This window comes from Nipponia nippon, unplaced genomic scaffold (genome assembly GCF_047370975.1).
Source record: "Nipponia nippon isolate SJK-2023a ecotype South Korea unplaced genomic scaffold, ASM4737097v1 scaffold_10, whole genome shotgun sequence".
NCBI lineage: Eukaryota > Metazoa > Chordata > Aves > Pelecaniformes > Threskiornithidae > Nipponia > Nipponia nippon.
The window spans coordinates 9,333,320-9,351,531 of NW_028262291.1; the positions used below are offsets into that span (position 1 = coordinate 9,333,320).

An 18,212-nucleotide genomic window follows, 5' to 3' on the forward strand; every position below is an offset into this window, starting at 1 on the left:
TAATAATTGCCTTCAGCAGAAGTTAAGTTCTTCCTAGGTAGAGTTAAACATGCACTTTCTGTGATGATAAGAGTTGCACTGAATATGTTTATGAAAACAATTTTTGCACTTGTAAAGTGAGCACTGGTTTGGCTACTCTTGTCCAAGATGGGAGTCATTTCACTTTGATTTCAGCCATCTTAATCAGGAGTATCGTAGCTTCATGTTGATACATTGCTAACAAAAGAACAAAATCGAGGAAGGGTTGTACTGGGCAGGGAGGGGCAGGCAGCAGCTACTGATCACAGTAGTAGTTAGTTTTCCACACGTTTTTCAGTTTCACTTGTATTACATCTATACTGTACGTTACATTGTCAGTGTTCATAGCTTTTAACTGATGCTGCTTTGTTTTCAAGTATTTCCACCATACAGCATATTTTTGCCTAGACAGACCTTTTCAGTGAAGTTTGTTTTCTCTGGTAAGCAATTAAAAACTGTCCTGCCAATCACATAACTGTACTAATTCAAGAGAAATACCATTACCTTCCAAAATAATCACAGGGAGAAAATGAAACATTTCTTAAACTCTTCTGAGGATGCATAGGCTGGTTCTTAACAAAATAGAATGAAGTAATTTTTTCTCTTTTTAGATAAAAGGAGAGAGGGAGATACTTTATTTTTTTTCTCTAGGGGTGACATGATTTACTGAAAAATACATAGCACAATTGAACTTAAATTGTAATAATCAAACTGGATTATTACTGGAATACAGGAAAAAGATTGCAGAATACATGATATACCAAACAATACTTCATCTTAATTACTGTTCTGTTTTCTTCTGTGGATATTTCTATTAAATTATGTTAAGTTCATGCATTTTGGAAAGTCTGTTACAGAAGATGAAGTTCTTCATGTGTCTTTCAGTTGAATATGTATTTTAAACAAGAAAGCAGTGACTGTTTTTTCCCAGAAAGCCAAAATGTGGACAGCGCCTCTTGCTGAAGCTTGTTAATTTTAATAAGCCATGTTCTGTGTACAACTTCCCAAGGAAATATTTCAGAGGGTTTTTTTGTTGGGTAGGCATTTCCATTAGTGTTTTATCTGCAGTGATTTCTTTTACAATATTATTGTATCTTCTTTATGTTTATTATTCATAAGGATGTAATATTTATACTACCAGTTTCTTGGATTCACCTTCCTGTTTTGTTGTATACAAGACTGTACATTATACAAGATGCTTAGTAATGACTTCTTTCTTACTTGCTGATGTTTTGCAGATTTTGTAGTAATTCCTTCTTCTGTCTGGTTTTGCACAGGACAAATATTAAAACGTAGTCTTTCGTTGGTAGTATTAAGTATGTACGTTTATCTGCTCTGCTGAAGAATGTGTAAATATACTTGGGGAACTGATAATGTTGTGTCTCGGTGAAGCTGTCATAGCTTTCACTAAACAAAGAAATGTAACGTAGTTGCAATAATGTGATATGCAGAAGAATGTATTTCATGGCTTAGCAGTTTTACTGAATTGATTTAATGAATCCTCACGTATCTGGTATATAGCTTTTGTATTGACAGATTAATTTGATATTTCAATAATTTGTTTTGAATCACTTATTAAAATATATGTCATGTTATCTTTTTTCTATTTTTTCAAGTGAAAAAGTCAACAATTAACAGTGATTGTAACAAAACTGTAAAATGGTTATCTTCTCAACTTCGAAGCCAGTTTCCTAAGTGATATTAGTAATTATGCTATAGGTAATATAACTTGATTTCTTCTAGATCAGCAAGTCAGTGTTAAAACTAGTATGTATAAAAGAGTATAAAGTAATATCTAAAAAGGATTCTAATTTTTTTCAGGTGGGAAAGAATAATAATTTTGAAAAGTGGAAGTTTCCTTTGGCTCTGGGGCATAGAGGAGAAGAATAATGTTCTTTCCCTTCTTTGTTTTGTATCATCAGCTCTTATTGGTCACCTCTGTTAATATAAAAAATTATTAAGATACTGCCAAAGTTTTAATCTGGAACTTCCAGTTACGTTATCACAAGATATAAATGATAAATGTCCAAAAGTCATACAGTAGACGTTTTCATATTTCATGTGTATTTCTCTTTCCTTAATCCAATTTAAAAAGATGTTACTTATCAGCAGATTGTGAATAAGCAAATACAACAGTAAGGGTACACAACACTGAATCTTGTTTCCAAAGTGCAACAGTATTTCCTGTTGATCATGTCTGTAACTATCAAATTGTTTTCTAAAGCATTCACCTTTGTTATTTCTAGATGCTAATAGATGCAATAGTTAAATACAAATAGAGGAATACTAGCTGCAATATTTTGGTTTTGTTTAAGGTTTAGTTGTGGCCAAGATAATGCTTCTATTTTAACTCTTAGAACAGGTGTTTTTCCTAGAACAGTTGTTTTTAATATGTATTGTAACAGAAAAGAAGAAAAATAAATCTAGTTCCCATTTTATGTTGTTAACTTGATAATTTGTTTAACTAAAATTTGGATTTTTTTTTTTTCTTCAGAAGCTGAGAAAGTGGCAGTTGTTACTGCTGCAGCCGCCGCCACTACTGCTGTGGTAAAGCAGGAATCTCCACAGACAGCTGCTCCTGTAGTCAATGTGCAGGAGAAGATGAATCCAGCTGACCCCTTAAAAGTAGCTCAACAGGATGCTGTGACTTCAGACCAGTTGGCAAAAATACAGGCAACTGTTGCAATAGAAGGATGTACTGATGAGGAGAATACGGACAGCGGAGGAGAGGGCATGTACAGAGAACGTGATGAATTTGTAGTGAAGATTGAAGATATAGAGACGCTAAAGGTAATCCGAATACTTGCTGTGAAAAAAACCAAACAAAACAATCACGAAAAATCCTCCATGTGAATTTAGCCTCAACACACTACCAAAAGGGAGAAAGCTGCAGATTAGTTTTCTGTTTCTATTCTAATATGGCAGCTGCCAAAATGCCTTAAAGGTGTCTGTTCAGGTTATGAATATGTTTTGTATGTATGTGACCCATTTTATCTACATACATAATAAAGTAAATCTGTGTGCTGGTAACCTCTGTTTAGAACTTGGAATTACTTTTTTTTAATATTAAAAAGCATTAGTTTTTCACAGGCTGTTGACTACCTTTTTTGGGGGGTGGTTGTTTTGTTTTGTTTTAGGATAGTAGTAGGCTTTCAAGTGTAAGGTGTTGAAGAAATGACTTTTGGACTTCTGCAAAAGATCTTGGAGTTGTCTTTTTTTCTGTTGTGGAAGAGGTTCTGTTTGCTATTCCAACAAAAAATGGCTTCCATAAGGAACCAGTATAGGTCTTCACATGAGTTTATAGGAATGTTCCCCGTTGTCTTAGATTTCTTGTTTTGTTTTGGTTTTGTTGCTTCTCCATTTTAAATTCTTCTGCACGTTTACCTTTCCTTTTGTTGCTATCATAGCCAGCAATATTGTTACCATTAATTTCTAGTACTTTTGATTACTTGTCTATGTGTTCATCCTCTTGAGCTTAAGTTTTAAATGAATTCACGTAGCTTTGTCACATAAGACAAGCGTTATCAGTTTTAAAATATTCTCTTGTCACTTATAAAACTGATTAAGTTCTGTTATGAGGTATTTTGAATTTTAAGCTTTGTTGTGTTTATTTCTTTAGTTGTTTAAACAATCATGAAAAAGGAACCAATACTTGATTATATGTTTTCCAAAAGGAGAGTTTTTGAGATGGCAGTTTGTGTGTAGTGTTTATAGAGAATTCTCATTAGAGCTAATAATTCCAAATTTGGTTTTTAACATAGTTCATTTCTCAAACTACATGAAGAAGAAAATCAGCTCAAACTCTTCTTTCTTTTTTCTTTTTTTTTTTTTTTTTATTTTACAGTTAAGTTGAACCAAAAGTGTAAACTCTGGTTCACTAATTCATACTGAAGTATCTCTTTGCACATTAGTGCAAGCATCATGCTGTAATGTACCTGGCCTTCTGCTACAGAATCTGTAGGGACCTGCAAGCTTTTTGCTACTTGTGATTCTTGCATTTTTGTTTTAAAAAATACTTTTCATAGAGCAAAAGAATGGACAAATGTTATATTGATTTAAAGAAATAAAGTTCTGTGACTCAGTTGCATGGTACATGAGTTAAGACATCACACCGTAGGCAAAGCTGGTTGGCACAACTTCATCGCTGTGGAAGTAAAGCTTGTGTTATACTTATTGTAGTTCATGTCGTACTGTCTTGATGCAGATGGCATGTGATGACTAAGGGTTTGGGATTTTGGATTACTTATTTCCACTTTTTATCCTTGGGTAACTTGCTCAAAAAATATAATGCACAAACACACTTCTGGGAGAAAAATAAGTGCTGTTTTTAGCAAATAATTTTGTGTTCTTACAGGTTGCTTTGCAAACAGGAAAAGAGCCTCCAGCTATTTGGAAAGTACAGAAGGCTTTATTGCAAAAGTTTGTTCCTGAAGTGCGAGATGGACAGAGAGAGTTTGCTGCTACTAACAGTGTGAGTCTTAAAAATTCCTTATGAAGCCTCACGGGACTGATTTCTCTAATGGAAGTCTAGGAAACAAAATAAAATGTGATTCTGACATACATTCTTAGCAAGCATCCTTGCAGGGGGGTGGTGGGGTGGGGTTCTTGATTTCCTCCTACTCTAAAATTCTCTCTAAATATATTCATGGGCAGATTCTTTGCTTTCCAGCATGGGTTCTTTGGTATCATTCAGGCTGCGTAAAGGAACAAGTTTTCACAACCAGAATAAAGTCAGTGGAAGCAGTCTTGTGAACCAACTGCTTTCCATAATGGGAAGGATACAGACAGGATACAATTTCAACAGGCAGCCCTTTGCCAGGCAGATAATCCTTTTGGGATAGCACACAGGGAGGATTAACTAAAGGGAGAAAATGAAGCCCAAAGTACCTCTTGCCTTGTTTTCTTATTTCAAATATTATGTGGAAATCCATTGGAGAATTTATCTTAAATTAAAAATGCTGTAGGATGGCTAATCTTTGTATGTAAATAAGTTGTTCTTAATTTTTTTTTTTATTTTCAGTATCTTGGATATTTTGGGGATGCAAAAACAAAATACAAACGAGTGTATGTGAAGTTCATTGAAAATGCAAACAAAAAGGAATACGTCAGAGTATGTTCAAAAAAACCACGAAGCAAGCCTGTACAGTCAGCAAGGTATTTTATTTCAATTTGTTTTTCATTTTGCCATATTGTTTTCATATTAAGAACACACCTATTTTAATAAACAAGACTTACAACTCAGGATTATGTTAATTCAGCTTTAAGTTGGAAACTGAGAACCGTGTGTTTTGCTTTAAGAAATGAGATATAAATTACTGGCATATCAAGACTTCCCTACCTTGAATCTGTGGATTGCATTAATCATTCATTTTAGAGGTGTTAGGGCTCCACACACTATTTCTTTCTGTCATCTTTTGCCCTGTCACTCAACATAAAGATAGAAGCCTATAGGTGTAATGATTTTAAATTTTTGTGTGCTCTTTTCTCCTATCCATTGGACTTTGCAAGTTAGGTATATTTTTCCGGATTGCTTTCATGACTGTCCTGTCCCAGTATACTGGACGTACCACTCTTTCTTCTTAATCCTGGAAAGTTAATTTAAAAACAAAAGTTCATTGTTGAAGTTGGTTGTCGCAAGGATGTTTTTCCTTCTTTTGTATGTCCTTGCACACTGAGGGTATTTTACTTGCCTTATTGCACGTGCTCTGCCCACCTCACCCTGCCCCAGAAAGCCTTATCACTTTTAGTCATCCTATGTAACCTCTACCCATGCCTTAAAATCAGTAATTCCAGTAGCATTGCCTTTAAACCACCAACAAGGATAAATAAAACCCAAACGAATCTGTCACTCTGGACAGCCGTGTAAAGAATGCAGGGCAAACATTCATTATTCTAGTAAATATACTACTGGTCCTGCAAAATGTTATGGCCATAAGCATCTCTCACACAGGTACTTTAGCCGTCTCTGAGATTTCCTCTGTCACCTTCCTTCTGACAAGGTTTTCACTTCAAGTCATTCACTTGCTGAGGGTTTTGCTATTGCATTTTGTGTTGACCTTTGATTGTGCTTTTGGAAAAGGTTGCAGATTCTGTATTGTACAAACTCTGTCACGCTTTAATGCTTAGCTTATTTTATTTTCTCACAACTTCAGATGATATCTGAAGCTTTTCTCTCTCTATGGCTTTTCAATAATTATAACTTAATGCAGATATGTTTTCTTTATCAGATGTTAGTAGACAGTAATGAAAAAAATTACAATGCTCTTCATTCAAGAAATGGCTGGGTTTTTAAGTCCAGTTTGCTCTCAAAGAAAGCAATGCCATCAAATAATCAATTTTATAAAATGACTGTGATGTACTTGAAACTAGCTAGGATTTTGCTGCTCTTTTTTTCTTGGGCTACAGAATACTGTTCCAGAACCTGTTCCTCCAGCGTTCTGAAACAATCCTATCTTTTAGCCAAAACATGGTAATGATTAGTTTGTATCCATATATTCTTCTCTCAATACTGTCTTTGGCTCTTATTTCTGTCTTTCGCTGGTGTTTCTACTGCACGATGCGTTTCTGGAGAGCAGTCAGATTTCACCTCTGTCTTCGTTTCACTAAGCTGGATTAATCAAGATCTTTCAAATTCCTTGTCTAAGGCAGGCTTTCCATTCCTCTAGTCATCCTAGCATCTATTGTCTCCATCCATTTCAGTTTGAAATCTTCATCTCTGACAGATGACTAGACTTATTCACGATATTCTGTAAGATATTGACAATGTTTCTACTGTACATTTCACTGCTTTTCCGTTTGAACTTCCCCTTTGGACAAAAAAATCTTGCCTGGCGCTTCCCAGAATTGTATTCCCTGCCATGTTCTCAAAACTGCATTGCATTATTAGTCCTAAAGTACATAACTTCGTATTTATGATACCAAGTTTCCTGTTTTGGGTGGCGGGAAGAGAAAGGAGAGGAGTTGTCTGGTTTCGTATTCCGAGATTCTGCATTTCCTGTGGTTTTACCTGGTTGATATTCTCCCATCTTTGTATTGATACAATATCCCAAATTCACTTTGTCAGCGAATCTTCCTGACTACTAGTATTTGTTCAAGTCTGTCAAGTCTGATTTTTTTTATTACGTAATCAATATTAGCTCCTATCTCCTATAGCTCAGAAATTCTACTAACATTGGGTAATTTAAACTTTCTGTGCCTGTCTATCTAGTTATAATACTATTTAATCATAGGTAGTTGAGAATAATTGTTAAGCATTGTATAAAAAAATATAGTAGTATAGTGTGTATGACCTAATTCCTAGTTACATATGGCAATGAAATAAGTATACATAATCCATGGGGAATATATTCTGGTTAAATAAGGCTATAGCTATTTTATTAATGCCAGAACTTGTGTGGTAATTATTTTCATAAAGATCATCTTCATAATATTGCAGGACTATTCATTGCAAACCTAGTAGTAGCAACAACAAAACCCCTGATCCACCAGCACCAAAACCAACAGCAACAAAAGTCTCTTCTGTGAAACCCAAAGCTAAACAGCCAAAGGTCAAGGCTGAACCACCACCAAAGAAAAGGAAAAAGTGGAAAGAAGAGTTTTCATCTTCCCAGTCTGATTCTTCACCTGAGGCCCAGAGTGATGAGGATGGTGAGCAAGATATTATTGTTAGCAGCTAAGCCTATTTGAACTTAACTGAAAATAGTATTATAAAAATATGTTGCTCAATCTTGCAATTTTCTTTCTTTACTAGCCTCAGGGGAAAAAAAAAAATCTGAAAATGCCATGCAAAATTGATTTCTTAAAACTTTTTACTTGTTGTTTGTGTATGAGCAAATGTGTGCAACTGAAGTTACCTCAAATGTAGTTTATCAATTAGATAAATATATTTTCACTACTTGCTTTCTAAGATGGGTACAATTGCAGGAGAAGGAGCTGATTTGATTTTCGAATACAACGCAAGAATCGAATTCTTCATTAATTTTCCATTGCAACACCATGCATTATGAAAAATAACATTCCTGCAACGCCTGTCTGCATGCAGATGTGGGCAGAATTCAGATGTTACTGTTGTTTTTTCAAAACCCAAGGAGAAGAAGCAGTTGACTTTTTGGCTGCTTCATTGCTTGTCTAAATGCCAGCTGTTCAAATGCAGCCTGCTGAGCAGATTTGCTGGTAAGACATCCACGGTGTCTTGGAATGTTGAGATATGATGTTTGCAGTAATTCTCCAGAACAGAAAGGAATTTTTGAAGTGTACTATGTTTATAGACATCACCTGTGGTAGCAGATGTACAGTGTTTTTTGCAGTTTTTTGTTTATTTCCTGTATGTTTGAAGTTAAACCGTGTAGTACCCATGCTTTGTATTGCAGTATTTCCAAAGCATGTTGGCCTTGGTGACTTTAACCCTAGATAAGCTAGGGTTGGTGGACCGGAACAGTGCCTCTGCTGAAGGCGGCACCTTTAAAATAACATTTTTCAAGCAAACTTACCCAAGTAACCATTAATGTGTACAACTGTCCATATTTAAAATTTGAAGTAACCTGGTGATGATAGTCACCCATAGAAATGTCAATATCTGAGAAAGTTTAACAGCCTTGCTAGCTAAATTACTGCAAAATACTGGTATCATACATGGAGCCTATAAAAAGCTCCAAAATGCTTACTAATACTGATGACTGCTCCATGTGCATGTTTAAAATTGCTGTCTATGAAAAAATAAAAGCTTCCTCAGAATAAGCACAAATATGCCTACATTGCTTTGCTGATAAAAATTGTTTTACATGTTTTTTGAGAGTTGGACAATTAGGTGGGATTGACTTTGATGGTATGCAGGCTCCTAAGTGACATTAGTGCTTTTGAATGTTTTCTGTTGGATGACTTTGAGTTTTGTGGTTTTAGGAGGTACTTGTATTGACATGAAACCTACACATAGGGCATTGCTTGACTGAAGTTATTCATTATCCCTTTTCTCTAGACTTTCACCTACAGTAACAGAAAAATGTTTAAATTCCCTAAAATACAATAATCTAAATGCTGATAGTTACAAGTAATTGTATGTGTTTCTACAAAAAATTATACCATTTGTACCAGATTTGGTGTTTGTACCTGGTTTTGGCATGTAAGTAGTTGGAGTATTATTTCTGAATGTATAGTTTTAATCTCTTGGGATACCAGTAGAGGTCACTTGTGTTTTAAGAGAGAAAGCCTTTCATTTTGAAAAACACAAATATTTGCAGGATATTGAAGGAAAAAAAAAATCACTATATTCGGATTAATTTTCAGAGCTTGTACCTCCGACTCCCCTTGTTGCTCGCTTTTTGAATACAAGAGCTATGAAAGAGACTTTTAAGAGCTACATGGAGTTGCTTGTTAGCATTGCCTTGGATCCAGACACAATGCAAGCCTTGGAAAAGAGCAATGGTACAGTATGTTTAACATTTATATGTTTTCATTAGATTTTAAGGTTATTAATCAGTAAGGCAAATGTATTTTTTTTAAAGAAAAACAAAAAAATCCCACCAAACTTCTAGCTACATACCCACATCTGAAGAACGCTTTATGTGAATTACTTATATGTGTGTGCATGTATATATATATATCTATATATGTGCTGTCTTTTTTGAATAATCAAAGTAATTTAGAAATAGTGTTTTGTCTGCTTTGTTACATTAGGCTTGTGCTGTGAACGTCAGAACTGAGTTCTTTGTTCTGGCTGTTACTGTCTTTTAAAATCTTAGCAAACATTTATTTCAAGTTACAGTGTTTCAAATGTGTGTTTACTTTCTAATGAAGAAATACCCTAAAGTTCTGATTCTTGCTACTATTACAAGTTCTGCTTTTCAAACTCTGAAACCTTAAAATTCTGATCAAAGACAATTGTATTCAACTTCTTCGAGGAGAGAATGTCTGGACTTATTTGCCATCGTGGACTCCAGGGTACAAAAGTCCAAACTGTTCTGTTTTTTCAAAATTTAGCAAAACACTCATGTATAAAGATAAAGGTCCCAAAAGAGCAGTCGTTTCACATATTATTTAGTTGCAGGCTAGTTGTTTTGTACTATATTCTGTTCACCTGTATTGAAAAAAACTATTTTCTAGACTCTCCTCCCCTGGTTTGCTCTGGTTGTGCATCAGTGCCCACTCTACTTCAAGGTTTTGTACCCGTGCATTATGTCAGTAGTCCCACTGAAGGCAAAGAAATTGACTTTATAAATAAAAGACTCCATACTGAGCTGTGAATTTTCATTCATGGCCACATGCCTATGTTCAAATCTATATTGTGCAATTTACAGCGGTTTATTAGATAACTTTTATCAGTAAGTACTTTCCCCAATTTCTTTCGTTGTAAATGCCAGTGGGGTCATCTCTTGTAATATGGAATCGTGAATGTCAAAAACACACACTTGTCTTCATAAAACTGCCAGTTATGTTGCACAGAAGAGAATTATGTAGGAAATAGTTTGAAATTGTCTCTAAGATTTATGCTCTGTATTGCTCTCTCTTAATTTTTTCCTTTCAACAAAGAAAAGTCAGAGAAGGAGCAGGATTGCAGTCAGCAGTTAAACTGCATAATATCTAGACCAGTTTAGCAGGCTGATCAAAAAAAGATTTTTCTCTCATGTTTGAAATTGGTTTATGTGCAAACTACATTGCTTTTTACTTCCACATTTTATGTTAATGGGTAGAAGTATAGATCAAATAGGAATCTCATTAGTGTGTTTCTGTTAATAATCAACTGCTACATTTTTTTTAATGTCTTTTAGATGAGCTACTTTTGCCTCACATGAGAAAAATTGATGGCATGCTGAATGACAATAGGAAAAGGCTGCTTTCCAAATTACGCTTGGATCATACTTTCAAGGTATTCTCTTTTAAATTCTAGGATTTTTAAAGTAATGTTATAAGTAAGTCCTGGAATGCGTACCATGCAGGCGCAACTTAAAACCCAGAAGGCAAATTTGTAACAGAACTGCACATGGATTTGAAAGAGATGCTATAAATTAAATGCTCGTATGTGGCATTTGGAGAACATTTTGTGATGGAGGAGTTTATATTGCAAAGGTAAAGTTCTAGTTTTACTCCCCATGCTTTCTGGTTCATTTTCAAGCATTTTTTCTTTTAAGCTTCTCAAGTTTCCCAAAAGAAAGTGTTTGCTGTCCTTCTAGAGCTCTTGGTTAAGTGACTGTATTGCCTAAAAATCTTAATAAACTTTTACATGAAATAGCAATGCTGTGGAGCAGATGTCTGAACTCCGTTGAAGTAGAGAACATAATCAGAGTACTTTAAAACAAGGACAGAGGGACTTGAGAACAACTCATTTGTGCACTCTTTCATCTATCTGAAAAGTGTGGCTAACAAGCCCGTGTTACAGCACTTTGACATGGTAACAAAAGCAGGTCTGGAGGTGGACAGGGAAGAGAGCAGCCATACCATCTCAGAGAGAAGGTGAACAGGAAGATAATCACTATAATCACTGCGGTTCCTACCGTTCCCACCCACCCTCCAAGCAAGAGTGCAGATTTTGAAAGTGCAGTAGCGTGAATTAAGGTTATTTTCACTCTTGTCTGAGACCTAGTTGTCGATGTTTATAATCAGACTGACTATTTCTTCCTGTAACAGTTTTGAGACCAACAGTAGAGCAGACTTGTCTATAAACACCATCAGACCAAACTTGCTTTTTTGCCTGTCTTTCTCCTGTCCCCTTATGTCCACAGTACAGGGACACTTCATGGAGAATTAGTTGTCTCTCTGTACTGCTGTGTGCTTATTTTTGAGAGGTAGGTGAGGAGGGAGATAATAGCAGACATGACAGTTCTGCTTTTTCATCATGAAATCTTTAAAAGATCTTTTTCCCCACAGGCCATTCCTGGTAAGTCTTGTGGGACGCTAAGTGACCTTGTTTCAGGGATGAGAACATCCTCAACCAGTGAAACAGCTTTAATTCACATGATTCTTGAACTTTTTTATTGTTAGTTACGCTGTTTTCCCAACAGCTGTACAATTTGTACCTGCTTAAACAGAATTTCTTGCATCTTCCTCCTTACAGTAGGAAGGCATGGGGAGGGCTGTGTACTTTCAAACCATACACAGAGCCTCAGAGAGAAGTAGCATGTATTAACCCTCCGTTTTTTTTTTTTTCTTTCGTGGTAAGAGTTTTGTGTTAATAGTTATTTCTATAGCTGCTTCTTTTAGACCTGTCTATGCAGAGAAGACAGGCCACATTAAGGTAGGATACGAATTTGTAGGATTGTGGTTACATTCACAGTACACACAAAGTGAGAGATAGCTTATTTTGTTTTTTTCCCAGTTTAAGGTAAAAAACCTAGTATCTTCTGTGATACTAACATGTACCTACAGTTGCTTATTCAGTTGGAGTTCATACCTAATATACCATACCTTTGCTCTGTGTTCACTTAGAAGCAGATTATGTATCATCTCTAAAGTTAGCTTAAGCCTGTATTTCACAGTATGATCTGCAAGAAGTTTATGGAGTTACGGATGTGAGGAAGGGGTCTGCTTGTGATGTAAACTGTGAGATAAAAAGCCTTTTATGTTTGCCTTCTGGTATGAAGGTACCAACTTGTGCCATCCTTGGGTCAATATTTTGGATGAAAATGAAACGCCTGTTTGTCATCTTAAGTGTTTGTGTTGGTTAGGACAATGTGTTTGATACTCTTTAAGATTTGCGTTAATCTGATGATTAATACAGGAAAGTCTGCTTCTGTTCCAGCTTTGATCAAATGACTAGTTCAGATGTTAGAGCTGAATGAGGCACCGCAGCAAGCAATAAGTGAAAACTATCATTATCGTTCATGAGTATCATTCAGTTTGAATATTTTTACTATTCTGCATTGATAAGCATGGCTGAATTTAACATATGTTTTTTTCACTGGATACAGTTAATATGGGGTATTTTATCATTGTACTACAAACCAAACCAGACACTGAAGTTAGCAGTCAGTGTTTGGTAGTTTTGCCTGTGTCACGGATGAGTGCACCACCACAGCCTGTAACATTCTTTATAGTTCTAACAGTTTATTGCGTCCTTTGGGTTAGAGTTTTTTATAAACAAAATTAGAAAATATTACTGTTGCTTTACTTGAAGCTCAGTAAGTGAAGCATCTTAGCTGAATTGTGTAAATTTAATTTGGAAATAATTATCACCATTTTATGTCTTGTGCTCTCAAAGATGTGGAAATTGCTAGTATTTTCTTCTTCATTCCAATTCAGATTTGTCTGTTTTAGGTCAGTGGTCCGGCCGTGTAAACTCTTGTGGTTAATAGGAATTCTCCAGAGGCAGGCAGAAGTGGCCAAAGCCCCTTGACGCTCAGAAGTTAATCTTCAGGAAGGCTATTACAGTGGATAGAAAAACTAAATAATTTAAACCTGTTGAAGGTGCTGTTCCAGTTTTGAAAGCATTGCAATGAATATTGTATATGGACAGGTTAGCTAGTTGAGGTTACTGCTACCACTATGCAGCTATCTCTGTGCAGTAATTTTATAGCTTTTTACTGAGAGGTGTTTTTTATAAAGCAAAAAGTGGCTGATGTATGTAAAGTGCTAAGAAATTATAGGCAGGGGAGGTTGTTTAATTGTAGTACTGCTTGTTAAAAGAAAATACAAAAATGTAGTCAACTTCTTATTTTAACCCAATAGTCCAAATTAGGTCTTTAAGCTGCTGCACTGATAACCTTTTTCTGTGTGCCTGATTTTTTCTCTCATACTGGAGTATAATACAAAGATATATATGTTCATTTAACTTGAAATATTTTTTTCAGGACCAGATTATATAGCATAACAGAACTATTTCAAAGCAGCTGCTAACATAGTGCTCTATTTGTACAACAAAGTTGTATTCAAATTTACTCATGCAAATAATGTAGAACTGAAGCTGGTAGAAATGCGGTTCACTCCCGTGAGTTGTTATGTCTTAAAAACTTCTGGTTTTTTGAACCAGCCATGTACTTCACTGTGCATAAGCTTTTCTATCTTACAGATATGATAAGATGCAGTTAATTTGTATTTTGTAAAAGCTGGGACAAAACCTACGAAGATATTTAGGCATCCAGTCCTTGCTACAGTTGGCAGACTTCCCGTGCCTGACTAGGCATTAAGTACTTAGGCATCTCCAGGTAACTTGGCGTTAGAGATTCCTGGGTAGAAATGGAATGGAAAGCATTTTAAAAGGTAAAAATTGCCTAGTGGAGCCTTTTTTTGCTCTCTCTAATTAAAGAATCACAGATGCTAATCTGAGATACAGTAAAAGGATCTTCTCATCTTGAAAAATTATAGTAGTCAAGAACCAGTGGTGAGGCTTTTCAAAGTGTATATGGTTGCTTGATCTGATAAAGACTTTTTATCAGGTCTTTGTGGAAGAATAAATTGTTTTATAATAGGCTGCACTAACTTCTCAAAGAAAAACGGCCAATTTATAAGCAGTCTGGGTGGCTGGCCATTCTTGAGTTTTTCGTAATCCTTTTTCTTTATATGCTCTGTTTAAAGAACGCTTTGGAAAACTTTCCTGAACTGACAGTGATCACTCGGGATTCTAAGACAAAAAGTGGAGGAACGCCTGTGTCTAAGATCAAAATGAATGGTAAAGCTTACAACAAGAAAACGCTGAGGGCTTCTAAATCAACCACTAAATTAGCACAGGTGAGTGTTCAGAGGGTTTATTGCTGCCACCATCTGACTTCTAATATGATAGCCACATTTATATAAAATACTGCTTCATGTATTAGGTTTTGTGGTAGATTTATCAAAATATAAAATCTTTGAGTGAGGTGCTTTTTTCTGTAACAAGGGAATGCTAAAAACCAACATTTAAAGCAGTATATTAAATCGTTTTCACTCATCTGTGAAACATAGTTATATTCCAGTAGGGAGACAAAATATAATAAATGGTTTCATAATTATTCCCCTATTTAAGTTCTACGTTTAGACCCAAATGCTCTAATCCTGTATATTTATACAGGAAGTCTTCTGTAGCAGCTACTCAAGATTGCAGGAAGATGAAGTAGTAGTAAGCTGCTTCCCTTATGCAGGCAGCAGTCTGTAGGTGTAGCTGGATGGGAAGGGAGAGGTGAGCTCTGCTCTTGCTGTGCTTCTCACCCGTTGTAGCATGCCAAACGGTAGAGCCCTGCTAAAGCCTGCTCTGCTTTTGTCACCACCAGAGCAAGGACTGAACTTCAGACCCCATTTCCGCGTAGCAGTCAGCCTCCTGGACTGTGGCTGAAGCAGCAGCATTTTGCCTTCAACATTGCAGTTGTGGTAAAATCACTGTGTAGCTCGTAATGATAACAGTTAAACTTGCTGCAAGATCTCTAAAGTAAATGATACAATGGCTTCTAAATCAAAAAATGAAAAATTAATATTAATACTGTAAAAACTGAGACTAGATAACACTTCTTAAAAATTTAGTTCTTTATTGCTCCTTTCCTCATTTCCAATGACAAAATGAAGCTCCATATTTTAAATTTAAAAAGAAAAGTTCTAAAAAGTAACATGGTAAAGCTCGAGATGTACACATTGTTTATTTCTATAGTATTCCTAGGGAGCGCTATAACTAGATTTTGCTAGGTACTGGCTCACATAGGCTTACCTCCCAGCAGTAAATGGCTAGACAAAGGGCCTGTAAATACAGAACACACTCATATTTCTTGCCAAAGTAACGTAAGTGTTGGATAAGTAGAGATCAGCTCTTCTGAAGCACAAACTATATGATTTTTTGCAATAAATACCCATCAGTCTGGTAGAAAAATAGTTAAACTTTGGGTAATTCTTGCAGTAGTTCTTGAGAAGGGGGTGTCTTGCCCATTTTAGACTTGCAGTGCATTCAGGAGGATTGAAAGTGTTGTTAAACCTAGTTTTGATAAAATAACTTGGTAGGGAAAGTGGAGATAGGAGATTAATTGTGATGTAATATAAGTTACAGTGTACCAAAATATGTCAAAGCAATTATTTGAATGAAATACTCCATTTCTGAATTGTTGAAAACAAATTTGTTTACAGAAGAAAATGTCTTATCATATCTCTGTCTTGGAAAATAACATGAATTTACCTAAAATAACTGTTCTTTTTGCAGGAGTTTACGGTAGATCCAGAAAAAATACAGTTATATTCTTTGTATCACTCACTCCATCATTACAAATATCACATATATCTCACATGTAAAGAAGAGGTAAGTATTGTTCTCTTTAAGATACTTTTAAATTTATTGAGGGAATTGAGTCCCAACTAGAGGGACTGTTTTCTCCTTGGTAAATATATAGAGTATAGATTGTGGCATCCTATTTTAATTAATTCTTTATGGCAAAGAAGAGAGTATGCTGAACACATATGTTGCCCCTAATGTGCACTGCTGCCCAAAACGTTCAGATATGAGGCTTACCAGGTTTGTGTGAAATCAGTTTCCTTCAGGATAGGTAAGCATTCTTCACTGTTATCCAAAATAAATTTTATCAATGTGTGTAACTCCTCAGATATAGATGCTACTTTTTGTCTTAGAATGCCCGCTCCTTTATTTTTTTTCTGCAAATCCTTGGTGGAAATATTCCAGGTAGCAGAAATACAAGAGTTGAGCTCTGGCTCAGTTGTTAAGAAATGCATTTTTTGGGGCATTTTCCCTTGTTTTTAAAACTTAAAGGTTGTCTTCCAAAGAAGGTTCATATTTAACTGCAGAATATTATAAAAACGAAAATTCTGAAATGCTGGCAGCCTAACATGTATATGTGTATGCATCTCTCTCTCTTCCCCCCCCTTCTCTTTTTTAAATAGATTTCTTCTGTTCAGAAGAAGAGTGCAGATCTAGGACAGGAAGAGATTGTGCAGCTCTGCATGAAAAATATAAAATGGGTGGAGGATCTTTTTGAAAAGTTTGGTGAACTTTTGAATCGTGTCCAGCAGAAATGCTCATAACAAAAACGTATCCCAAATCTCCCATTTTTCTACGGCACTAACCTGATGGAACAGAAAGCTCAGAGGGAGGCTCTGATTTCTTTTACAATGCCAGACTGCGTTCTTGTTTGTAGCCATTTTTATTTCTCTTCATGGAACTTTGTGCCTTGGCTCTTGCTAAGGAAAAGTGATGCTGCCAAGGAAATCAGTCCTTTGGAGATGGAACTAAACGTAAACCTAACCACATTTTTAACCTGAAGAATTATTTTCTATTTTGTAAACTACTGGATAACTTAGTTTTATTTTCAGAAATGTTTTTCACAAGTGATAAAGCATGCACTACATATACTTTTTTCTTTATTGCTAAAAAGATAACAACACTTAAAATACTACAGATTTTTCCATCCCTGACTAAGCAACAGAAAAGTCAGCGTTGGGGTGAACTAATCTTTACATGTCTGGCCACCAAATTTAGAGTTTTGTACATTTTGTGAACAGAGCCGGAGTGACATCAGTTTCTGCATACATATATTGCCATCACAAAATCCAGAAATGCCATTATGCTTTATGGACTCCTTTTACTATTGTCATGTTCAGGAGACTGAACATGGAGTTGGTGCAATCCTATGACTGCTTTTTGTGTCAAATTATATTGTAATGAAAGACAATGACCTTAACTATTTTCCCTGTTTTGAAGAAAAAAATATTTTCCTTTATACTGTGTTTTTTTTTTTTCTTTTGGAAAAAAAAATTCAATTGTACATTTTATCTCACTAATAGTTGTATTTTTCACAGAGAAAATATTGTGGTTAAAATTGTTTCATGTATCTTTGTAATACACTTCCCATTGTTTTCAGTAAATCCTATTCATTTATATGTTGAATTCATATTGTAAACTATATATCTCGAGGTAACCCTTTTGTTTATACAGGTTTGCTTCAGTGTTAACCAGAATAATGCATACTAGACTAGTTTTGCTTTAAGTGTAGTTGTGTTAGACACTGCAATTATTTTCTGATACGTGAAAATAAATTTCTTACTAAACTAGCACTTGATTAACTGAGAGTTTAAATGAAGAGCAACTACACTTTATCTTCGTCAACAAAGATTGATGACTGAATAGACTATATGCAGTGTTAAACACAGCTTACATAATTGTTTGTAGAACTGGCAGTTGCAGAGCTGTTCTCTTTTTGGTGCCTTCCAAGTCTTCAGACGTCTTTGTAGCTTTTTTCCCCCTCCAGTTTGTTAACAGTGAGTACTAGTGCCACTAGTCACACTCAGACAATGAATGTAAT

At 35.4% G+C, this 18,212-nt stretch overlaps 1 protein-coding gene across 4 annotated transcripts in view; it reads left to right on the forward strand.

The window, feature by feature from the left end:
* The window catches only part of QSER1 (glutamine and serine rich 1), a 44,330-nt gene extending 26,540 nt beyond the window's left edge, over nt 1-17,790 (forward strand). For 2 of the 4 annotated variants that reach the window (XM_087743930.1, XM_087743946.1), the window contains 9 exons: nt 2,513-2,808; nt 4,373-4,489; nt 5,039-5,172; nt 7,454-7,665; nt 9,301-9,438; nt 10,782-10,879; nt 14,521-14,673; nt 16,103-16,198; nt 16,795-17,790. In XM_087743930.1, the coding sequence (XP_087600056.1) occupies nt 2,513-2,808; nt 4,373-4,489; nt 5,039-5,172; nt 7,454-7,665; nt 9,301-9,438; nt 10,782-10,879; nt 14,521-14,673; nt 16,103-16,198; nt 16,795-16,935 (1,385 nt within the window). In that variant the 3' untranslated portion in view covers nt 16,936-17,790. Of the gene's footprint in view, nt 1-2,512; nt 2,809-4,372; nt 4,490-5,038; nt 5,173-7,453; nt 7,666-7,941; nt 8,178-9,300; nt 9,439-10,781; nt 10,880-14,520; nt 14,674-15,191; nt 15,332-16,102; nt 16,199-16,794 lie in introns of those variants that run through there. The other 2 variants (XM_087743938.1, XM_087743957.1) reach the window with 2 other exon arrangements.
* The last annotated feature ends 422 nt before the right edge of the window (nt 17,791-18,212 follow it).